A 25,259-nucleotide genomic window follows, 5' to 3' on the forward strand; every position below is an offset into this window, starting at 1 on the left:
AAGTTTCCTACACTTCTAGACTAGAATCCACAAAAGTGTGCAATAGATTATAGAGAGTAGTGTAGGTGTATCACTAGGTGAGAAATTTAGATTTTGGGATTTTTAGTATGTTGTGGATAGAAGCAAGATGAAAGGCACAGGGTGTCGTCCTGGGTTTCTTCTTCATGCTCCTTCTTCCTTCGTCTTCATGGGCTTGGCTGGCACTCTGTAATTGGGCAGAATAGTCTGCATTGCAGGCTCTTTGGGATCAGTTATTGGGTTAAAAGAGAAAATAATCTAGGTGTCAGTTCTTAATTGCATAGTTTAGTCTTAAAAGACCTTGTAACAAGAGACTGTTAGCCATTTTGTGCCTTCTAAAGAAAAGCTGCTGAACGCACAGTAGTGAGACTGTTTTACTGATAAGAAATAATAAACACCTGAGTCTGAACATGAAATACCTTCTCAAGTGCCTTCAATCCAGACACAGAGAAACCCACAACTGGTACCCTGACAATCAATAATTTAAAATTAATCACGAAGCCACTACCGAGTGGATCATAAATATTTCAGACACTTGGTCAAAATTAAGATGTTTTACAGTGCCAACATTTAATGTCAGGCTCCATGAGAGATTTCAATTATACCTCAGGACAAAGATATGCGAATTTAAAGTATGACAAAAACCTACTTTTAATTGTGGACTAATGAGAAAGAGAGCTCTGCTGAAAGCTTCTATACTTGGTACAAAGCTTCTGTACATGGTAGTAATGTGCCTGATTTAATTTGCATAACTCATATGGACTATCAAGATCAGCTTTTGTTTATGATTAAACAGATTATCTGATGAAATTTTAGGGATCAACAGATTATAGTCCATAATCCAAAGATGTAAGTAACAATGAAATCTTATTATGCATTAGAAAACAAACAATGCGGTCAGAGCTGATCTGAAAATGACTCAGAAATCTCTTAGTAGGGTCAAGGCTAAGCACCTAAATTCTCCCCTGAAACACACACAGATTCTGGCTTCCAGACTTCCCTCTCTGCAAGTACTCAGATGAAAGATTGAGGGAAGCAATTTATATCAGGTAGACCACTCAATTTTTTTTTCCCAGTATTTTAGGGCAAAATCCAGTTTTATGTTTATTTATACCACATTCAGACCCTTGCATTCATTACAGCTGCAATATAGCATAAACCAAGTAGTTTATCTTTAATCTCCTTACTTTGGCTACCACAAGAAAAAGTGTCCTTGTGCTCCTGCCAGCCTGCAGTGAAATTGGCTAAACTCTAACTGCTCACATCTGAGGGTATTTTATCTGCTTTCAATAATTTATGATATGCTAGCACTTGCAGATACTGTATGGCAGAACATCCATATATTTACTTACAGAGGAAAGCCTGGATTTTAATGCTTCCAGTGGAACAGAAATATTTGAGGAAAACATGATGTGATTTGAAAAGAAATGTCTCATTTTACTGACAACATGTACTTCTGACCTCCTAGTGGTCTCCTTTAGAAGCATTACATAAGATAATGCAGGGTGGTACAGAGAGTGTAAGTGAAGCACAAACAAGGAATAGCTGCTGGGCAGGGCAGGCAGTATTTGCCCAGTGTTGTGTCCTCCATGGTAGCAATGAGTGCTGGTGTCAGGAGACTCTTGCAGATGTGACAGGTAAGCACTCAGACAATAGATGAACGACTGGGAAGTTTGTAACCCAGCAGAGGAAAAATTAATGTCCCCACAGAAAGAGCAGATGTGCAGATGTGGAACAGAATGCACAGGCCAGGAAATGCCTGAAAATGGGATTTATGAAATACTGCATGAGCTGATTACATGGAGCTGCTAGCGAATCAGCAAGGAGGGAGGTGATGCACGCAGCTGAGAGCACGGAGCCAGAAAATTTCTGACAGAAAATGACTTGAATTCCACTGCATACTCTTCAGTGTAGATGTGCAGCATCCTTTCTGTAGCAAAGCTCAGCATCAGAAAGGTCTGAAAATGATGTTAAATATCTTCTTAGCCCTCCTCAAAAGCAGAGACCATGCTGAACCACTAAAACTTCATTCTTTATTTCATCCAAGTAGTCACTGAAAACATAGATGTCAATCTGATTATTACAAACACAATAAAATCCTGCACAGAATATCAACAGATATTTGGCATAGCACTAACAGGAAAATTTTCATCTAGGGTAAAAAAATTCACCAAATCTTCAGGCTCTCTGAAGCAAAAGTCCAGACTGCAGGAACATCTTCTGTAATGTAGATAAATGCATCCATTAGACACTGGCCTGGTGCCATCAATCCAAATAGCAGAGAGATTTTCAGATAAAAAGGCCAGCACATTATCTCACTGTCACACACCATCTAAATTGATTTAATCTAGACAATTTCATTAATTTGTAAGAAAGGAGAAAGTTCCCAAAAGCTCTATCAATTAGAACAGCCTCACTTTCACACTTTCACTTCTCACATTCCAGCAAAACACTAACTCACTGCATGTAGTTTTCCAAAAAAAGAACTACCTTGCCAAAAAAAAACCAAAAAAACCCAACAAACCAGCAGAACTGTGCTCTCAAGGGTACTAAAATAGGTAGTAATACTTGTGTTTATTTCAGTGGAAACAACATCAAGCATGAGCAGGTGAAGATGCATTGTTGCAAATGACATGACATTGGTAGCTCATCCATAACTGCAGCATCTCCAACTGAAGCCTCATAAAAGAGAACAAGAAGAACCCAAACAAAATGTAACCTCAGCTGAGTTCTTCTGCACTGACACTGGTGAAATAATTCTTCCATTAGTTTCCAGTGATTTCATTACTATTGGTTTGCTAGTATTTATCCAATATTCCCAGCAGTGAGAAATACATACACATGGTTGAGAAATTAAAGACTACTTTAAAAGGTCATTCCAAAAAAATCTACAATTTGCAAGACATATAAGCACTAAAGACTGGATTCTGCACTATGGCTGAAAATTGAGGCCCAATCTACTGGTTGGTAAATGCAGAGTTATATGCAGAGATTCAATTTGTTTAATAGGCTTAGGAAAAGTAATTTACATGTAATATTTTCCTTTTTTTTTTCCTTTACTGCAAGGCATTTCACATTGAGAAATCGTAATAAGAAGTCACTTTTACAACCAAAATCTTAATTTCAACCACAATGAACTGTTCTGTTTAAATAATAATGCGTTTATATACATTAGTCACTCTTAGAATAATAAGAGGCCCTCAAGCATTACAAATTTTACCTCACCATCTGTGATTCTGTGATTTATGATTTCATAAATTGTTAAGTACGATTAGGAATACTCTCACAGTGATAAAACTGTCTCCTTTTATATCTTTATGATATCTTACTGTTCCTTTATTCATTCTGCTGCTTGGAGATGAGACAGCCCAAGCACATTTAAAAGACATTTCTGCAGGAAAAAACAGATTGCAAAAGCACTTTAAATGACCACATTCTCTTAGACACAGATATGCAGGCACCTTCAAATGCAGCACCCGTCCAGATAATAATCACCTAAACACAGAGATGTTTCATCATATGGCTACCCACATAGGAAATTTACATTTCTTATGAACATCTATAGAATATAAGTTGACAAATATATTTTTAAAAACCCAACATAATTACCTTTTAAATTGATATTGACATACTGGGACTCCTGGATGTTGAGAAGGAAATAGCTCTGCTCTTTAACAACTGCAATAAATGTGTCCACATACAATTAGTATTTACTTCCATAGAGTATTTGGGCTGCAGCTCTCCATGCCTGCAAAGCACAGGGGTAGTAATAGTAATCAGTACAGCAGAATCATTAGTAAGAATTCATCACAATACCATTAGTAAGACTACCCAGATGACACAATTTAAAGAACAGCAGTTAAATAGTAGTTTTGTCCTGTCTTTTGATTCATCTCTCTCTGCATGCTCCTAGCATATGAGGAAGCTGGTGTTCATTCCTCTCCAAAAATTAATGTGGAAGCTTTCCTTCATTTGGTACGACAGGGTCTCCTCCCTTTCCCATACTGGTCAATCACCTTTCCAACATTTCACTCTGCTACCCAGTGTCAAACAATCCTGTTCTCCTATGTCAATTTGCCCAGTGTCCAAACATTTTCCCAAAACATCATACTGCTTGCCAGCCACATATACCACTTCTGCTCACCCCACTTTACCTCTGCTTTTCCTGTGATGCCAGAAAATGGGAGGGATGGTCTTTTTTTCTGAAGTATTTGATTCAGAGGTGAAATAAAGCCCTCTTTGTCTCCTTCTCTCTGTGTGGGAAAAAACCCAACAGTGAAATGAGCAATGTGCACATTGCCACAAGTCCTCTCATCTGTGGTACCCTGCAAGGACCATGCCACCCACACCACCAGCCTCTCATCCAGCAGCAACCAGACAGGATCATTTACATTTGGAAATGACCTCCCAGATTGTCAAGTCCAAGCTTTGACTTAATGCCACCATAACCACTAAACCAAAGTGCCACATCCACTCATTTTCTGCACACTTTCAGGGATGGTGATTCCACAACTTGTCACTGACTTTCTGAGCTCGTCACCCTCACACTGCTTTGTGATCCCTGAGGATCTCATCGTCCCTGTGGATGATGGCAGACCCAAAATGTCTCAGCAGACAGCAAGCTGGGCCCTTTGCCACACACGCAGGGGTTTTTCCATATCCATGCCATGCCAGGAGCAGGGTGGAGGCAGCCCATCTCCCCACCCTCATGATTCTGAGGGATCCCAGAGACCTTTGTGAAGTTTGATGGCAGCCTCGGGCACAGGGACCGTGGAGGTGGGCATCCCTTCCCCTCACCCCAGACAGTATGTGCCCAGGTGGGCAAGGCATCCTGGCCTCTCTCAGGAACAGTGTGGCCAGCAGGACCAGGGAAGTAAGTCATTGTCCTTCCACACTCGAGTTTGTCCAGTTCTGGGCTCCTCAGTTCAGGATGGACATTGAGGTACTGGAATTAGTTCAGGGAAGGGCAAAGAAACTGGGGAAGGGTCTGAAGCATGTGTCCTGTGAGGAGTGGCTGAGGGCACAGGGGCTGTTTAGCCTGGAGAAAAAGAGGTTCATGGAGGACCTTATCATTCTCTCTAGTTCCCTGGCAGAAGGCTGTAGCCAGACGGGGCTTAGACTCTGCTCCCAGGCAACCAGCAGCAGAAGACAACACAGTTTTGAGCTGTGACAGGGGAGGTTCGGGTTAGCCATTAGGAAGAATTTCTTCACAGAGAGGGTGATTAGACATTGGAATGGACTGCCCAGAGAGGTGGTCGACTCAGCACCCTGGAGGTGTTTAAGGAAAAACCGGACATGGCACTCAGTGTCATGGTCTGGTTGACACGGCGGTGTAAGGTCGAAGGTCGGACTCGATGATCTCAGAGGTCTTTCCAATCCAAGTGATCCTGTGACTGATTCACTTCCTTGCCCGGAGTTGCCCGCAGAAGCGGGGCTGGCTCGGGGCCCGGCAGCGGCCCGCTCGCAGCTCGGCACTGTCGCGCCCTACCCGCGTCCCGCGCCGCCCGCAGCCCGGGGCCGGCACAAGCGGCCCGGACGGGCCGGAACGCGGCGCTCCCGGCAGGCAGCGCCAGGGACCGGGCGGAGCGGAGCGGAGCGGAGCGGGGCGGGCAGAGCCGGGCCGAGCGGCGTGCGGGGGTGGCGGCCCCTGCAGGACACCCGGAGCCTCAGCAGCCGCCGCCGCGCAGCCGGCGGTGTCAGTGCCACGGTGTCCGCCGGGGAGCGAGAGGCAGCGCCGGCGCCCGCCCGCCCGATCCCCGCGGCCAGGCCCCCGCATGCAGCCCTCACCCTGGAGCGGCGGCGGCGGCGGATCGAGGAGCTCTCGAGGTCCTCCCGGCAGCGGCTGCTGCAGTCGCGGGACAGGATGTTCTCCAAGTTCACCTCCATCCTGCAGCACGCCGTGGAGGCGGTAAGGCCGCCGGCGGGCCCGGCCACGCCACGCCGGGGATGCGATCCGGGCCTAGCACCGAACGCGGGCCGGGGGCTCGGACCGGGCCCGGCGCCCCTTCCCCGCTGTCCCCCGGCGCTGCTGCCGGCGGGGCCCCGCAGGGCGAGCATCCGCTCCCGGCTCAGCCCTGCCGTGAGCTGGGGAGGGGGAGGCCGAGCTGCCCGGGCGGGCCCCGGAGGGAGCACGGGAAGGGAACGAATCGCCCCAGCGCGGCCCTGGAGAGCCGGGGGCGCCGGGGGAGAAGGGAGCGGCTGCAGCCCGGGCGGCCCTGGCACAGCCTCCGGCTGTCACCGTCGGGCACTGCCGGCTCCGGTGCCCCGAGCCGGGCCTGAGGGCAGCCCTGACCGGCCCTCACCCGGCCGTTGCCCGGCCCTTCCAGCGAGACAGACAATAAAAGGAGAGGAATCAGGAAACTCCCCAGCGTTTCCATCTCGTCGTGACCAGCAGACAATAGTCGCCGTCACCGGTGCTTTTGCGGGATGTTGTCAGTTTCAAAGCGCCGCTTTCCATCCCTGGTTTATTTTGTAATTGTGCCTGGGGGTCAGGTTTGCCGGGGGACGCGGGGCTGTGCGTGCAGCGAGGTTCCCTGGGCAGAGGAAACGGGGCCTGTTCGCGAGCTGCCATTGCTGAAGGCCGCGTTCGGCACTGCCTGGCCACACCATTTATTTTTGCTTTTCACTGAGGTGGGGTCTTGGTAGTAATTCCCTGCCTTTCAATGCCTCTCCCAATAAACCAGCACACCCAGGAGATTTGAGCGTGAAGAGGTGATAAAAATTGGCAGGGAAATACTGAAGTGAAGGTAGAATGTGTTGAAGACAAAAATGTTCAAATGGTTGAAAAAAGAGCCTGCAGGCCAAATCCAAGCAATTTAAATAAGAGCCTGCATGCCAAATCCTGCCTCATCTGAGGGGCAGCCTTTGTACATTAATGTATGCTCCGATGCTGCACTTGAGCATATGTCTGTCTTTATATGAGCCTGTAGTTCTGCAGGAGTATTCAGGTTTAAAACTCAAGCATTTATCCATTAATTGCAGGTTCCTAGTTTGCTTTTTTAATGGTGTAGTGGCATTTGGAAGGAAATGTTTTAAATAACGATGAAGCGTTTTACTTGGAAACATTCAGACCACATGAATGCCTTCAATAGTCAGTGCTTTCATTGGAGAGGAAACAGAAATTAGTGCCTGCCTGACTAAAGAAAGTTTGTTGTGGTGAGCTGTGCCACATTTTGAATAACAGAAATAAGAGTGGATGACTGAGGGGTGCAGGAGTGGAGGAGAAGGTATTCTTTCAGGCCTACCAATTCAAGAGATCTAATAGAAGTTATTATTAGGAGAGTGTTACGTTATTGATGTGTGCAAAAAATGAACAAAAAGAACTGCATTTAGTTGAGATCCAGTAAAAATTAGGAAAAACAAATGAGCTGAATGGAACAAAAGAGTAGAGATAGTAGGAACTAGGTGCTCTTTTCTGATTGAAAAAACCCAAACGAAAATACAGAAATATATTGATACCATTATTTTGCAAGTGAGCGCTGTCCAACAACATGCTGTTTGTCCTTGCTCAACTCTGGTGTCCCTTTTAGCCTCATCCTGCTACTATCACCCTGGTGGATCTGATAAATACTGCACTATTGCATTTATGGGATTGTGACAAATACTAGGAACGAAACATGGAATTGCAACAGCAGGAAGATACTAAAAATGTTTCTTTGTAAGTTTGACCCACTAATGCAAAGACAGAACTGAGAAATATAAATTTTTGACCAGTTTGGTGGCTGTATGTGGCTTTGTTTCATTCTCTCTGTAGTAATAAGGTGTGGTCTGCTTAGCTTTGCTGTGGGGAAGTTGTTTACAACAACTGTTGTAAATACTAAACATTAGCTCAGTCCACTTTGGTGCTGCCTGTTTTCAGAACCAAGAGAATTTGGAACATCATTTTTGCTTGCTGTTTTTGCTAAGGTGATCAGCCTCAATTGGATTCTTAACCCTGAATATCAGCAACAGAACTAGTAATTAAGATAACAGTTCTCAAAAGTTTTGGGTGCCTACCCCAGAGTAGGTAGAGTTGCAACTGTAGAGTTTTCAGCTGAGCTGGACACTTAAATACACTTGAAGAGCCTGGCTTTAGCTCTCACGGGTGAGACTTCCTTAAACCAGAAAGGTCTGGGTAGCCTTTCTGCCCTGCCCTTTCTCCTGCACATCACTTCTGTAATGCTGCTGCCCTGCCTCAGGGCCCACAGGCCGGCAGACTTCAGAGAGTGCATTTAAACAGTAAGGGTTCCTGTGCTCTTAGATAATCGTTGTTATCTTACCCTCAATGTGCCATACCTCTGAACTCTGACAGGAGCTCCAAAGGTTGACAGTCTGATAGACATAGCAGTATTTGCCTTTTACTTGTTGTCAGTGTATCACTCTTGGACTGACTGCCCTTGTGACAGGACTGTGCTTGAAGCAAGCATAAGGGATCAGTTGCTTTTTACTAAGGTTTTTTCCTTACCAAGTTTTTTTCCCCAGAGAGGTTGTGGTGGTGTTCAAGATGGATGTTTAAGCCTGGATGGGGCTTAAAACAATATGGCCTAATAGAAAATGTCCTGCCCATGGCAGTGGGGTTGGAGCTAGGTGGTCTTTTAAGGTCCCTTCCAACCCAAACCTGTCTATGATCCTATGATTCTCCTTGAGTAACTCAAAACTTTTGGTCTTTTCTGACTAAATTGCCCAAGTGTTTGAAACCATATTCCTGATTTTCATTACCATTGGATGCTGGGTTTTTGCCACCTCTTCTCTAATGTCAATCCTGCCAATATTTTAGATACTTTTCACTTTTTGGATTTCTCTGCAGCATCCAGATGAGCAAGCACCACTGTGTTACCCTGCCAACAGAGCATCCTTAAATTCGGTTGGATGTGTTATTGAGAGTGGTGGATAGGACTGCTGTCTTTGTTCTGTTACTTCAGGGCAGAATACAAATGCTGTTGCTTCATGGGGTTCATATTATTAAATCTGTGACAGTTTATATATGGCTTGTCCTCAAGATGTTTTCTCTTTGCTATGCATTTCTGATATCCTTTCATCGCAAAGGGCTACCCATGAGCACTACATTGTCAGCAACAATAAAATGTAGTATACAATAACAAAGCAGCAAGTTAGACTTATTTTGCTCTTATTTTGTGCTTTTCACTCATGTTTCCTAGACAAAATAGCTTGTCTGTGAAGTGGCCACTCAGTGTTCAAAGGACTTTCATTTGTGTTTGATTTGGGCTTTTGGATGTTTCACCTCAATAGTCAGTCCAAGGGATGTTCTTGAGCTTGTGTACCTTGCAGGAAAAATACAATTTTGATTGGCTTGAATTTTGCAATTTGCTGTCAAACAGGAATATTTGCACCATGCAATGGAATGAATGAAGATTTTGGTGTCTGCTGCATATTCTTAAGACCCCCCTCTCTAGCAGCCTGTTGTTCTACTCTGACACTGGTACATTACTGTACTTTCAAGTAGCTTCTGTTTATATTTTGAAGCAAAACTCAGCTTTGAAAGAAACCAAATCACTTGGTACAGGCAGTGCTCCAAAATCATGACCTGCATAACTGATTAGAACAGAATTTATTCCTCTTGAACCCACTTTATTGGATGTAATGACCTTACATTACTTGTTGTTTTAATGTTGTGCTGGTATTAACAAATTAGATGACAAAATTTAATGCATGACTTGCAAGCATGTTCAGTCTTAATTTTATATGTGAGAGCAGTGGCCATTATAAACTCTGTGCATTCATCAACTGAAGATCAAGTAAACCTTGAAGCATTATTCTTTTTTCACATGTTCTCTCAGACCATTCACACTGGTACAGTAGTAAGAGTGAAGAAAAACATCAAGTGAGTGTCAGTCAGGGCAGTGTGCATGCACTTCCCCTTCCTTTCTCTTTGACCCAGTTTTCTACTCTTTTTTTGACTCTGGCATCTGACCAGACAGTACCTGTTATTTTTTTATACAGTGTTCTCTTTCTTTTGTGAATTTGCCCTAAAGATATTGAAGCATATCACCAGCTTCTGATGTTTCCATCCTTTCCAGTATTGAATTGCACTTCTGAAAAGCATACATGAAAAATATGACAATGATTTTTACATGCACAAAAGATTTGCTGTTAAATACTGCATATATATAAGTTTTTTTGCTCTTTATGTTATTTTTTTCCTGCCTAAACACAAATTCTATATGCTTTGGAAGACAACATGGAATTGTATTTTGGACAGGTTTTGTCATGAGCAGACTGTACATCTGGTCAAAGATCTGTAGCTCTCCTGAGAGCCGCACTGTCCCAGAAAGGAGTGGGGTTTGATTATTTGTTACATATTATCACCAGAAGGATAAGGCAGCCTGTGTTAGGTTCAGCTCACTCCCAGGAAGCCCAACTGCATGGGCACCACATGGAAGATCTTGCTAATCAGTGGCTGCTCCAGTGGGCTGCACTTCAGTGGTGTTCAGTGGATTTTAGCTATGTCATATACCAATACCTACACTGCAGGCTTGAAGATCATGTTTGGGTTTTTTTTTTCCCCCAGCAAAGGAGAACTTCATTTGAGATTAGGAATCACTAAGAACATACTTAATTACATCAGGATTAATTACAGAGTCACAGAATATTGTGTGTTGGAAGGGACCCACAGGGACCATCAAGTTCAATTCTTAAATGAATGCCCCATACTGGGATCAAACCCACAACCTTGGTGTTACAGCACCATGCCCTAGGCAGCTGGTGTATGGTGAGAAATAACTGCATTTTTTAGGTAACTCCTTCAAATTAGACAAGTAGCAGGAATTAATGGCCTTCACAAGGAATTCTGGTTGGCTTCAGAATCTCCATACAAGTACTTATACAATAGAGTGGTTATTGAGGCTGGCAGCTGTAACATGTATTCCATCTCAGCTGATAGATAATAATTCATCTTAAAATAGGAACTATAACCTCATACCAGTACTACCTGTCCTAGTAGGGTTAAAGCATGTCAGCCAAGTGTTACAGGTTCCTAATGCTTTCCAGTGCTTGGCTTTGTATACATATGAGCTGGTATCTTGGTCTTGGTCTTGACCTTGCTTTCGTATCTGAATAACTAAGTTAGGAGGATTGCTTGGGGTTCTTTTTTTGCTTTATTTATGTTTGTTTGTTTGCTTGTTTTCTTGTGGTTTTTGTTGGTTTTTTTGATCAGTAAACACCTACCTCAAAATAATTTTGTTGGGGTTACATCTCCAGTTGGTGGCAATGCTGATGGTGTGTTCCCAATAGACTGCACTACCCAGGTGCACACACATGCTAATGTTATCTCTGCCATGTCTGGCTTGCAGTCCTGATGAGAGGAGACTCTGAAATCACTGGGTGTTTTAATTTGAAAGGGCAGGACCTGTCCCTGAATTATTTTTTCACCTCTGTGAAGAGTCCCTAGAGGTATTTGTTGGGAGGGAGAATGTCTATATCCACAGTTCTCTCCCATGGTGGATAAATTATTGACAGTGCTGAGAAGTGAAATCCTTTTCCTGGCACTGCTCAGAGGCACTGAATTCATCTTGAGGCAGATGAGACGAGAAGAAGTGGAGAGGAAAATCACATCAGCCAAGGATAAATCTTTAATGTTATCTATCATGTGTTACTTGGAAATAGAGTGGTCTGGGAGGCCTGTATTCCTCAAAAGTTGTCCCTGGGTTATTCATCAGCTGGCGATGAGGTTTTGATACAGCTTTTTTTTTTCCAGAAATGATCATTACATTGCTTGAAATACACATCTAGTGCAGCTAGTGTGACATACAGAGCATGATACACAAGAACATGTGCTCAATCTTCAGTTTGTTTGGTTATTTCTCTGAATTTCAATAACCTAGTAAATGTCACAGTCAAATAAACTGGTTTTGTGCAGTGTGGGGTGTTCAGATACTCGGTGGTAGCTGCTGTGCTAATGTGCTGCTCTGAGTGCCCAGCCATGGAACTCGGGGAGTGCACAGCCTCTCAGGGAGAGGATAAGCACTGTCAGTTTCATTTCCTGCTTGCCATTTCCAAGGGCACATTTCCAGCCGGGATGGAGGCAGAGATAGTTGCCAAGCACCACTCTTTTTCCAGAGTCTTGCATTCCAAAGTCCTGTGTGCAAAGGGCCGTTAGCAATTAGCGTTGCATTTATCTTGGCATGGCATATTTGTCATATACTGGGCTTTACAACTTTACCAAGATAAATTTAAGTGTCATTAAATTCAAGGCAAAGAAAAGACTGATGTGGAAAACATCCAGGACTTTTTCAAAGAAACCAACACTAGCCAGTAAAGACCATATGAGCCTATATTGTACCAGACTATATATGAACCCTGAGCCCTTGTTTGCCCAAGAACTGAGACAGCATAGCACATTTTAGACCCTCTGGGGAGAGACTAGAGGAGTTCAGAGTTATTGGTCTCAAATGTGTTATCTGCAGCTCCTGGGGAGAAAACTTCCTTCAGTTAACCTTTCTCTGTGTGGTTAACTGACCCCTGGCACAGGTTCCTGGACAGGCTGTGGAGTCTCCATCCTTTGATATATTCAAAAGCCATCTGGACATGCTCCTGAGCAGCCAGCTCTAGGTGACTCTGCTGTAGCAGGGGGGCTAAACTGGATGGTCTCCAGAGGTCCCTTCCAACTTCAGCCCCTCTGAAATTTTGTGAAGGACTGGACTCTATGTCCTGTCAGGATGGTTCAGCTCCTCACCCTTCCAAAACAGACACTCCAGTTTATACTTGGGATTCTTTCTGTTTGCCCACAAGGCTCATCACTGCCATCCTATCAAATGATTATCCCCTATTTCAGGATGGCCTGTAAAAGAGTGACTTGAGGACTTGATGGTCCAAAAAAAACTAAAGCCTCAAGCAGGTAGGATTGGGCCTGAATAACAACAGATCCTCACCGTAACCTATTGAATGGTTGGGATTTTCCCTATAGGATTCCTGATTTTACCAGCTCAGAACATTCAGGGGCACAAATTCAGTGCTTGTCTCAGCTCTCACTTTGAGAGCAGAGTGGTGAAATGATTGTGGTCCTTTTGTCACAGGCTGCCTGTGGTGTGATGGGCCACAGGCCACCTTTGTCTCAGTGGGGAAGGAGCAGTGCTGATGGTGGCTGCCTGGGGGGCTGTGTTTCCTTCTTGCACCCAGCCAGCCATCCCAAACTCCTCCAGGAAAGAAGAAACTTCCTTTTCTTGCAGAAATAAAATAAGAAACATATTTACTTAAAAAAAAAAAAAAGAACAACTCACCAAGCTCTGGGTATGGGCCTAAAAAAAAAAGCAAAACAAAAATTTGCAAAAAAAACCAACAACAAACCCAACCGAAAACCTGAACAAAGATCTTTTAAAAGAAGTTGTAGCTAACAGGAAAAAAGGCATGGTAAAAACTGAATAAAGCAACTAATTGGTATTTTTAAGGGAGCAGACGGAGAGCAGAGAACAGAGTGTACAGAAAAGGAAGAAGACATCAAGAGCAGACGTAAAAGAACATGATTTTTTCGTACAGGACAAAATTGTGGTCTAAACAATACAAGCATACATTTCTAGTGTTGCTTTGCTGTAGGAGCAATTGCTTTTGTTGCTTCAAATAGATTGTCTGGTGATAGAGACATCACAGAGATTATTACTGATGTTTACAAGCAGGCAGTGTGGCGTGGGGCTCACCACGAATAATGAATGTAGTCCGTGTTAAAAGTAAAAGAGCAGAGAGTAACAATTGTAGCAGCATCTACAGCACTTTACTTCCAAGTATAAGCTAAAACTGAATTTAATCTCTGAGCAAGTATGTTCATTCCATTTCTAATTGGGTTTTGTTGTCTTTGTTTCCCCACAGCTCGCACCTTCCCTTCCATTACAAGAAGATTTTGTTTACCACTGGAAAGCAATCACCCATTACTACATAGAGACCTCAGGTAAAAGAAAAAAGCACTCTGGGTTTGTCTTTTTATTGTGGAAACAAGAATTCACAATTTCAGTGTTTTTAAAAAGTAGAGATCAATAAATGCTAATATGAATCATGTATTTAATCAAAATATCAACAATAACTAGTAATTTAAAATATCGTGTACTTCCATCTGTAGAAGTAGGCATGAAAAATGGTTGAAGTCTTGTTTCCTGAGTACCATGTAGAGAACTGCACCTTTTTACATCTGACCCAGTTTCTGCCTTCACATACTCTGTTTAATCTAAACAGACAGCTGCAGAAATGCAGTCCCTGCTGTTAACATTTTTATTGCTTTGCATCAGGGATTTTCTTTTTCTTCGCAAGATTTTAACAAAAGTAATTTTGTGGTCATAGATTTTACCAGACACAGATGGATTCCATGTGCTCAGTATTAGTTATTTGTGCTTTAATGTCTTGTCTCAGTGTAAAGTATTTTGATAGCACAGACAACAAGTTTTATTAAACCTTACTCAGACGTTACACTGCTCTTGTTAAAAATAGATATTATGATGAAATATGGCTGTAGTTGCTTTTTTTAAAACTCCTCCCTGGTTTGGTTTTTCCCCCCAACAATTATGCAGCCTGTAAATTTTTAATTTTGGACCTAGTTATGAAACAGTTATGTTTTAAAAATGAATGTTGCCATGCTTTCCTCAAGCCTATTAGTTCTGACCTTCTGCTGGAAGAGCTGTTGAGTCTGTGTTTGTGTCTGATGATCTTGTTTGTATCAATATTTACTCGTAAAACTGCAACGTGACCCTTGGTTCCAAATACCCATCTTTTGGAACACTATGTGATGTTTCCAAAGGTGGAAATGACAGGGTGGCAGGGAAAACTGACACCTGCAATGACGTGGTGCAGAATAAAAGCTGACCTCTCTCCCAGAGTTTCAGAAGTGTTTTGAAAAAGAAGTTTCCACTCAGTGGGTATATTTCTGTCCTCTGCAGTAGGAGCAGAATTATGTGTAGGAAATTCAAGCAAAACACTCCAGGCCAACTGGAGCTTGTGGCAGAGAACAAAATCATTCTGACATGGCAGTTTCCCTGTGTGATCTTGTTGCCAGTTGCATGCAAGTGACAAGTTATTTTTAGATTATTGCATAAACGGTAGTAACCATTTCCCTAGGATAGTTGTTCATGTAGAATTCAGCTGAAAAAAATAAAAGAGGAAAATCTTCACGTGTGGATATGTTTTGCAATATGTGAATACCAGCTCCTACTTCCAGTGGCATAAATCCACTGCAGTTTCATGACTTTAATATAATAAAATCAACATGTTACCCTTTCCTTCATAAAGTTTGAAAGAATTCAATTTTAATGCAGAAAGTACAAAAGAGAAATTTAAAAGCTTTTGGAGAATAAACAGCACAGAGAGTTTGAATTATCTTTGTTGTTATCAACAGAAAAGCCATTTATTTAGTTAACTAGTTTAGAGGAACTGATTAGCTGCAAATTAGGCTGATGTTAGAAGCCAGATTTGAGAATATTGTATGAAGGGTCAAAGAGGAAGTTATCAAGACCTAGTGCATCCTAAACGGAAGATTGAGAGTTGTACCTTTCTCTCACTTGACTTGCTCTCTGGCAGTAGAAATTTTCCTTTTCTGACTGTGTAATTACTGCATGTTTTGAATTCTGGCACTTCCCCTTTTCCCCATTGCAAGGTCAGATACCTGCCCAATTCATATTCCAGTGTACATGTTCAGATACAGCTCTGAAAGTTTTCTTTAAGACATGTTAAAAACCTGCACTCTATATAAAGTTCTTTAAGTAGATGTCATGTTTATAAGTCTTAAATATGGAACTGAACTTAAACATGAGGGCAATTTTAAAATCATTCTTAATTGCCTATTTCTTTTATTTAGATGACAAAGCTCCTGTGACTGATACGAACATTCCCTCTCACCTGGAACAGATGTTGGATATTCTAGTTCAAGAAGAGAATGAGAGGGAATCGGGTGAAACAGGACCATGCATGGAATATTTGCTACATCACAAGATTTTGGAGACACTCTACACACTGGGAAAAGCTGATGTATGTATCTCTCAGCAGAACAGATTATCTCTTGTGTGAGCTCTTAGTTGTGATAGAGACTGAAGTTCTACAGTAGGTGGTAGTGTGGGACACTGAACTATAGCAAAGAGCTGCTTGCTTTATTACAAATATACCAACATACATTACCAGCATATTACAAATAACAGCCTTTTACAGGTGTGATCAGGGTGAGACAACCCCTGAGGTGCTGGCAGGGGTGAGACTCACCACTCTGATAATGCTGATGGTGAAACTCTAGAAGTAGGAGAAACATTTTTCTTCAGCCTAGAGTTTTTCTGGCTACTGCAAGACAGTATTATCCCTCTCAGTCCTTTGTTAAATGCTGGGTGATTCTTGGGTGAAAAGTGCTGTGTTAAATACAAATTTTTGATTAACTTTTCTGAATGTGTTGAGCTATTGCTCAGAAAGAGTTTGATATCAGAAAGCATTAATTTGAGTTGATCCCCTGACAGCTTTCATACCTTGGCAGTATTGTGTGGTTCTTCATGTCTGTTTTGTGGCACACATGAAGTTACCTTCATGGTCTTGGTCCATCCTCGTTGCTGTCTGTCTTGGCAGATTTCTGAGCTGAAATGTGTGGGGTTGGGTGGATCATGGGGTGAATTAGCTTGGCAGCACTTGGGCTAGAACATTTTGTATCACAGTGCAGACTCAGTTGGGGAGGCATGGTTTATCCTGTTCCAAGGATAAATGGAGCTCTCCAAGGTTTCCTTCTCAGTCAATCTTTTACACATTGTCATGAGTTTTTAATCGATCTTACATAAACAGGCAATACAGGACAGTGGCTGTCTGAGCCTGAGATGTTCCTTGCTCTGGAAGAGACAGAGATCTACAGTACCTGCAGTTACTGTACCAGCTGTGCCACAGTCAGGCTAAAACACCTGCTCCAGCTGGGCTTAAAACCACAACACTGCTGTATTAAAGATACTTGCTCAGAAACACAGCTCGTTCAGTAATCTCTAAATGTTGTCAAGAAACCAAGATGAAATGGTGACATATGTGAAGTGAGTAATTAGTGGTGTGTTCCTAAGAGTTGAGAGAAGTCATTCTGTACTCATACAAATATATCTGTACAGGCAATTCTTGTACAGCCTGTCTTTACACTTTGCCACTTGTGAGTTGATACATCTGAAGTAAACACACAGTTCAGTGCTTGCAAGATGTTGCAAAGATCTGGTGCAAAATGAATGGTTCCCTTTCACAGCAGTCAGTTGGACTTACTGCATTACTGTGGATGTGCCCTGATGGTACATATCTTGCCATTCTCTTCAAAGAATTGCTTGACAACTCAGCAATGATTAGGGATTAAAAATCTATATATAATTACTTAGAAAGGAAGCCAGGTTAGGTTGCAGGTTGCCACCTCAGCTGCATTTGGACATGCAGATGAGGGAAATTATGTTGGTTAAAATTAACAGCATTTATTAACGTGGTTGATAAATTGGTTATTAACTAATTAGTTTGGGGGAATTTAGCTAGGAACCAAGGTACATAAAGGCCCACAAGCCATCAAATCTCCTGGAGATAGGAAAGTCCTTCCATGTGGTGTGGTGCATTAGGGACAGTAGAACAAGGGTCTGCATGTTCCACAGATATTTGTGATTTATATTCTGCTCAGGGAAAGCAGCAGCTTTCTCTTGTCCTGGACCATCTGTGCATTTATAAACACTTTAGCTGTCTAAGGTTAATTGCTCCTGACTTTAAGAAACCTCCTGTAGGTATTAAGATTTTTACAGTTTATCATTCTGTATTTGTATGTACTGACTCACTGGATTGCTGGATTTTGTGGCACAGTACCTTAAAAGACATCTGACCCATAGCAAATTAATTCTGAGTTAATTTCCCCTTATCACCGTAATGATACAGAAAATTTTCTGGAAAGATTAGTAGAAGTTTGCCCTAGAGCAATTAACTGAAAGTATGAATAATTTGAAAGAGAAAACAGTAATGAGATGCAACATTTTTTATTGATCTCTGTTAATATTGATAAAAATAATACCTTCACTGATGATTCCTGTAAAAAATACTTCTAGTTAAATTATTGCTGTTTAATTAGCCATTCTGAGTGAAAAATTTACATCTTTATTTTTCTCCACATTTATTTTATTTTTGTTGTTGTTCATCTGTTTTTGTTTCAGTGTCCTCCAGGAATGAAACAGCAAGTTCTGGCTTTTTATACAAAACTTCTTGGAAGAATTCGGCAACCTCTTCTTCCTCACATAAATGTGCATAGGCCAGTGCAGGTACTGTTCAGATTTTAAGTAAACTGTATTTTTGCACAACGAGTTTCTTTTATTCTGCTGTAACTAATGTTATCTTTAATTCTTCCATTGTCAAGTGAATTAAGGAAATTGCTTGGGTGCCATATCAGTTTGTTTTTTATAATGTTCTGATGATTGGAGTCTTGGACTGCCACTGCAATGCAAGTCATAAATAATAAAGAAAACTTGTTCGTAGCAGTCTAAATCCAGAGCAAATGTTCCAGTCAATACTCATACATAATTGTAATGTGTATATAGAGAAAGAATTCAGTCTGTTATTCATAGAAAAAGCAATAACTTTGTCCTAATTTTTCACTTCATGTGACAGAAATTAATCAGGTTGTGTGGTGAGGTTCTGGCAACACCAACAGAAAATGAAGAAATTCAGTTTCTCTGTATAGTATGTGCAAAGCTGAAGCAGGATCCATACCTGGTGAACTTCTTCCTTGAGGTGAGTAAATCAATTCACAGTATTTACTGTGTCATACACAAAATCTAGTGGAGAACTGGTGATGTCACATTCATACTTAGTTTTCATAACATCTGTTATTTTTTATCCTGTGATACTAGAAGTCTTGTTCAGATTTTTTTTTTCCCAGAGACTTTATACATCTGATTTTCAAAAGAATTTCATTCAAGGCTCACAAATACACCTGCCCAAGGTTTTCCTTTGCAATGAAAGTGCCTTTAAAGTAGGGAAATGAATTGCAGTGTAAAACACTGTGTGAAGGAGACCTTGGCCTTCTTGTGTTGTTTTTGTCATCCCAACAAAGACCAAGGGAAAGATTGCAGGGGGCACTGAAACTTTGCACGTTGCTGAGTGTTCTGCAGGATTGGGCCCTTATTTGGTAGTGGCACATATGTTGGAGCTGCAGTGCCAGCTCACAATCTACAACACAGCACCATCTTCTATCTGCAAGACAGCCTGTGTCTTTACTGCCTCCTTTAACATGTGGCATTATGAAATCAGAGTGAGAGGATAAACAATTTCTAGACTGACTTTCAGTTCCTATTTAGAAGAAGCATAAAAAAAAAATTGGTTTATAAAAGTCCATTTAGAAATGCCTTTTGCTCCCACTTTGCTGTTTTCTGTTTTGTGACACAGTCTCTATTAAGTACATGATACTTAGCTGAAAAATATTCCTTCAGGACTTTTTTACAAGCTTCCCACAAACAAGATCTGTGACAGCAGAAACTGCTAAACTGCAAAAAGATGTTTTTTTCCATTATGTGATTATCATTTGCATGTCAGTAGTAAAGAATCCATCTTGAATTTATTTCTACCTCAATTAAGTATTATCCTGATGGCCATTGTATGTCATTGTTCCTGCTGCTTGTTGTACAAGCAGCAGAAATGGTATGAGGATTGAAAAGTTAATGTTTAAACATTAGAAGCACTCAGAAGCAAATTACTGCATAGATTACATGCAAAATATGGTAGAATTCTAAACCAGGATTACTTTTAGTGTTAATTTTGTAAGTTGTATGGTTTAAGCCTCTTAAATAGTGCCCTTGCAATCAAACCTGAGAACCCCAGTCACAAGAACCTCAAGTGTTTTGTCCCATTTTATAAGTGTTCTTCCCCAAAATAGCAAGATTCCAATATTTAAAAAACAGACATGGAGAAACAGATGATTCCAAGTTTCAAAGGGGTCTCTAGTTCCACAAAATGCTGGCTGTGGAGTTCAGGCAAGCTGGCAAACAATTCTTGTAGCTCCTGTTACTTCACAGTATTACTCTAGGTGTTGTAGCCTACAGCATTTGTCTTCACAACTTGTGATGGTTGTTTCCAGATCAGTTATGTGGAGTGCAGAATTGTGTTCCATTAGAATAGAATATTCTGGTTGTTCACATCTGGCCTCTTAGAGGTGCTTTTGTAACTTGATCACTTTGAAATGCATGAAAGGGTAAATTTACAGAATTCTGTGTGGCATTTCTACCTTCAGTCTCTAACACTTATAAGATGAAATGCAGATGGATCTCTCCAGAGAGTGTTTGTATCTGTTAGTTTTGCTTCTTTCTTTGACTGTTTCCAATCAGTTTATACAGGATTTTATGAACATAAAAACTGAGTGTGTTCAAACTCACTTCCTTTTTATGATTCTATGCCAAATAGTTTGTTGGTAGAATGCTGGTTTATATTTTAAATTTAAATAAATATATATACTATTGGTTAATCAATATAGGTGAAATCTTTCACCTGTATTGCTTAACCAATAAGCCTACATGGCACAACCACTTGGGCAAGTTATGTCTGTTGTGGAAATAAGAACTTAAAGAACTTCATTCTACTTTTTAAAAACTTTAGGATCCCTATACTAATTTTATTTTGGTATTAATGTATTCCTTTTTTTTTAACTAAGTTTTCCTAGTTCTTGTGCAGAGAGAAAGAATATACATTGTAATGTTTATTTATCACCTCTACCTCGGTTATATTTTAAGGTAAACTTCCCTCATCCCATCTTAGGTGAGATACTCCTTGCAACTGATTGATTGTTTCTTGGCAAAGGGACACTTAGCTCTCTGTGCTTCAATTTCTGTTCTTGAGACTTTGAAAATGTTCTAATATAGCAGCTAAATAGTTGTACCTTCATTTTATAACATGAACAATAGTTTTACTATTCACTTTTACTTTCAGTACTTTGAATTATCACCTTTATATTTCTCACCACAAATTAAGTAGAGATTCTCATCAGCTGTGATATCACATGATGGTTCATAGAAGTCTTTTTAAATCTATCAGAATTTAGACATGGCGTCATCTACCACAGATTTTAAAACTGATGTTTACAGATCACAAAAATACAAAAGTGTGGTTTTATATTACTTGCTTTTCATTAATGCTGAATTCATGAATACTTTGTTTAGAAAGCATTGAATATGTGTTTTATGTAACCTTTTCTATTAGGTCATTCAGGATCCTGTTTTGCACCTTTGCAGGAGGCAGGTGAGCAGCTGAGCTGCAGAACTGCATGATTAAATAATAGGAAGCTTAAATACACACTGAGATTCTGCCTGTGTGATATTCAATGTACAAACTGAGATTCTGCCTGTGTGATATTCAATGTACAAACTGCTTTGTGTCACCTGCCAACGTAAGAATAATGAGGTCTGGACACATTTCTAGGGCATTCATACATTTATATATGTTAGTTCTCTCATCACTGCTTTAGCTAAATAAACAGTGGCCTTTCAAATGGCAGAAGAATCCAGAAAGGAAGTAAAAAGCCACTGTAAAATAAAATAAGTATTTTACAGAATATTGCCCAGTTTTTGAAAAAAAAAAAAGCTTTTCCCTTTAACAACTGTGCCTGCAGCTTGAGTGGTGCCAGCAACAGTATTGAATCCAGGATTGAAATGCTGTTCCAACCTTTATGTGCAAGGGTCACTGTTGTGATTAAGATATTTCTGTGTGTTAATGAGGATATTGATGATATTGATACTGAAGGACTGCAGAAGCTCTGGTGATAGCAAACTTGGTTCAGACAGACACCTTTTTGTTGCTTTGCCAGCCTTGCACTTTTCACACTGTCAAAAAAAACCCAAAACATATTGAAGCAGTAATTTTTCTACTGCATTCAAAGTGCATCCTTATTTTATAGCATGCAGTCTGCTGCTTTCTCCACTGGTTTGCTTCTCCAGGGAATTGGTTCTGTGAGTGCATCACAATGCCCAGTGCAAATTCCCCACAATGAATGCACAGCCCTCAAGCAAGTGTTCACAGCAGCTCTCCAGTTTGCTGCCTCACTGTCATGTACTCAGTCCCTGCTGGTTTGTCTGTACTAAAATCCATTAACCCCAAATGGTTAGTCTTTTCAATTATTAATGCTTGAGATATATTTGTAATAATTTTGGTGTTATCATAGAGAAGGGAACCGTTTGGATTTATAATCTCACTGCAGTTCTCACTTGAAAGAAATGTCTTGTGCTGCATTCTAATTTATGATTCCAATAAAGTATTCCTCACCTGCACTTATGCCAGAAGAACACTGAGTTTTTGCTTTTCTGTGAGATTCTTCATGGTATCACAGAGCACAAATTTAAATGTCTTTTTATGTTCTGGAGACAGATTTATGGGAAGACAAATGGGTTGCCTTTTCTCAGGCAAAGCAGAGATGGTTTGGAACTTCCAAGAAGGTTCTCTGTGACCTTTCAGAGTATCCAGTGCCCAAAACTAATTTGTAATACCTTTGTCCATTCAATCTGCCTATTTTTTTCTTCTTGAGAAATACAATTTGAGAGTATTTGGCTGTCAGAAAAGGTGTTTCTTTCCCTTTCCTGTTGAAGGTAAAATCTCCAGAAATTTAGAATTATTTTACTTGGGTGATTCCGACTGGAAATAGTGTTTCAGATATTAGATGAATGTGAGGCCTTGACACAGAGAGGAATTAAAAAAAAAAATGCTAAGTCCTAAAGGTGCCACCCATAAGATAAATTATAAACCTCTATCAAATTGTGGGCAAATCAAGTGAATATATGCCTTCAGTAGTGAAAGAAAAAGCTGTCATCCTTTTGTAAATGGCATATTCAGCCTTGAAGCAAAATGTATAGGGCTTAAGAGAAATTTAAGCAGATTTAAAAGTGTCCTAGGTTTATAAAACACCCACCCTCCCACAGCCTTGTAGGTTTTACATGGTTACTGTATCCAGCCTTGACTACTTCAAATGTTGATGTTAAAAAAATTGCTTTTAGTAAACTCCTGCTTCAGGATGAACAGTAATTTCAGCTGTGTAATTCCAAAAAATGCTTTGCAGAGTAAGTTAAAAGCCATGGCTCTCCAAGGATCAGCAAGTGTCATCACAGAAGACATGATCAAAGACCAGGAGTCCGTGACAACAGACACGGGGCAGCCTGGCCAGCCCGAGGAGACGCCCGGTGCTGCCGGGGCCGAGCACATGGAGAAGGAGGATGAGCTCCCACAGCAGGCAGAGGAGCTCTCCTTCAGTCTGGATGAGCTCAATGTCACATCATCACCTGAGTCCTCCACTGCTTGTCCAAATCAAGACTATAATTTAGTGAATTCTCTACTAAACCTCACTAAAAGTCCTGTGAGTTGGTTTTTTATTTGGTTTTTAGGGTTTTTTCCACTCTGTGTGATAAAATGAAATAGTTGGATGCTGTGTGAAGTGGGCAGAGGGAGTGAATAAACCCACTGTATTTTAGCTATAAAAAGTGAGAGTTTTTGCAGGCACTTTTTGTAAATTGGCAATTTTCTTTGTAAATTCAGATTAAAGTAAAAATACTGTTTTAGAAAATTAATACTAAGCTTGTTGATGATAATATAAGTGGGTTTTTTTAAGAAACTTGTATAGGGTGCTGTATGTTTCACAGAAAAACTACACAGGATAATCAGAAGGTTAAATATATCACAAGAGAATGTTTTTAAAACTACTTTCAATTGTTCTGACTTAACCAAACCCACTCTCTTTGTAATAGCACTGAGCTATCTCTAGGAGTGGGTTTTCTTTTAAAAAAGCCTGTTGTATCTCTTACCCAGCTCAATCATCAAATTCAGACTTAGATTCTTTTAGAAAATTTAGAAGAGGTTTGGGTAAGCCTGTAATTGCTGCAGCAGTGCTGACAGCAGACAACCAAGTCTACCTCTGTACCTCATTATTGTTACATGAGTAGTTCACAGGATTTGGTATCTTGGTCTTAAGCTGACCTCCAGCTCTAGTTCTGTCAGCTGGAAGGTTGCAGCTGGCATTCTTGTATTTCACACAAAATCAGGTGAAAATCATTATTTTGTAGCATCCAAATTCACTAGAGTTAATGGCTCAGAAGGCAACAAAAATCAATGTATTCAGTCACTGTGGGGGAGTGGAGAAGTTCTATTTGGTAGGTGTTTGCCTCTTGATTTCCAGTGGCCTTCATTCACCCTCTGATTAATTCTCCCATGCCCTTCTGCCAGGACGGCCGGATAGCAGTGAAGGCCTGTGAAGGTCTCATGCTTTTGGTGAGTTTGCCAGAACCAGCAGCTGCCAAGTGCCTGACTCAAAGCACTTGTTTATGTGAATTGTTGACAGACAGGCTGGCCACCCTCTACAAAGCCTTGCCTCAGTCACTGGATCCCTTAGACATTGAAACAGTGGAGGCAATTAACTGGGGGTAAGAATTTTATTTTTGTATTTAATACTCAAAGTGACTTTACACCTTTCCCTGAAAATAATTTGATAGGTAGATAATGTGTATAAAATACTCCCACACACACAGGCTAAAGCCTCAAGGGCAGAGCTGAGATAGAGCTGTAGCACAGTGGTGCACTTTAGGTGTCCAGTGTACCTGTGATTTCTGACATGGGGCCAGGTCTGCCTGCCAGTCCCTGGCAGAAATTCCTCAGGGGGCAAGTTTTTCCACTGGATTACATCACCAGTTTCTTAGGATGTCACTGTAGTATCAAGTGTGGATTAATATTGTCATGCAGATATCAAGGATTTAGGAAGCATAAATTTCTCACTGTACACAGTGGGCATTGTAAGCTGCTCTGAGGGGCAGGAAGGGTCTATTTGTTAACAGGCTGTTGTTGCAAAATTTTTACAGAAAAAAAGAGGAAGGAAAGAGTTGCTGCATAAGTAATTAGCATGAAGCAAAATATACATGCCTGTTGTCCTAACTGCTTGTAATTTAGATTCTTAAAACATTTATCTTCCCCACTCTGCCTTCATTATTATGACTTGCTCCTGGTCTGTTAGTACTGAGACAAAAGAAGGCATTTGCAAAATGCGTAGCAAAATTTCTGATGGTTGGAGTTTGAAATTAGAAGGGGAAAACTCACACCTTTAAATTGTGGGATAAATAAACAGTGGAGTTTTTTACCAAAGAAAGTTGTGTATTTGTTATTCCTTACAGCCCTTAAATTGAGATAGATGTTTCTTTCCGAAAGATACACTCTAGTTCAAGTATACGCTGTGTGGTTTTAGTCAACTTGCCTGAGGTCACTTACAGAGTAGAGAAGAACAATTGCCTTCGTTTTATGGTTCTGTGACTACAGGAGTTACTGATTCATTTTCTGTAGTCTGT

The 25,259-nt window shown here is 41.0% G+C and overlaps 2 protein-coding genes across 2 annotated transcripts in view; one reads left to right on the top strand and one right to left on the bottom strand.

Moving 5' to 3' along the window:
• Nucleotides 1-2,029: 2,029 nt before the first annotated feature.
• Nucleotides 2,030-5,915, bottom strand: LOC136559300 (uncharacterized). Its single transcript, XM_066554398.1, has 4 exons — nt 5,806-5,915; nt 4,173-4,271; nt 3,628-3,766; nt 2,030-2,238 (listed from the first exon to the last, which is right to left on the bottom strand). Exons 1-3 carry the CDS (start codon nt 5,902-5,904, stop codon nt 3,722-3,724), a joined length of 243 nt encoding a protein of 80 aa, XP_066410495.1. The 5' UTR covers nt 5,905-5,915; the 3' UTR covers nt 2,030-2,238; nt 3,628-3,721.
• FHIP2A (FHF complex subunit HOOK interacting protein 2A) overlaps nt 5,746-25,259 on the top strand; it is a 34,045-nt gene continuing 14,531 nt past the window's right edge. The window contains exons 1-7 of the mRNA XM_066554397.1: nt 5,746-5,926; nt 13,816-13,894; nt 15,788-15,957; nt 18,117-18,221; nt 18,568-18,690; nt 22,994-23,287; nt 24,151-24,347. Coding sequence (XP_066410494.1) covers nt 5,882-5,926; nt 13,816-13,894; nt 15,788-15,957; nt 18,117-18,221; nt 18,568-18,690; nt 22,994-23,287; nt 24,151-24,347 — 1,013 coding nt within the window. The 5' untranslated portion in view covers nt 5,746-5,881. The remainder of the gene's footprint in view (nt 5,927-13,815; nt 13,895-15,787; nt 15,958-18,116; nt 18,222-18,567; nt 18,691-22,993; nt 23,288-24,150; nt 24,348-25,259) is intronic.

The sequence above is a fragment of the Molothrus aeneus genome, chromosome 8, assembly GCF_037042795.1.
Source record: "Molothrus aeneus isolate 106 chromosome 8, BPBGC_Maene_1.0, whole genome shotgun sequence".
NCBI lineage: Eukaryota > Metazoa > Chordata > Aves > Passeriformes > Icteridae > Molothrus > Molothrus aeneus.

Bases quoted from the DNA above. Each gene is read 5' to 3' on its own strand.
- LOC136559300 (XM_066554398.1), bottom strand. From the start codon at position 5,904: ATGGAGGTGAACTTGGAGAACATCCTGTCCCGCGACTGCAGCAGCCGC. The intron at 4,272-5,805 runs GTGAGGGCTGCA...TTTCCCACACAG, and splicing joins GCCGCCGCCGCCGCTCCAGG to AGAGAAGGAGACAAAGAGGG. The intron at 3,767-4,172 runs GTAAAGTGGGGT...TGTGCTTTGCAG, and splicing joins GCATCACAGGAAAAGCAGAG to GCATGGAGAGCTGCAGCCCA.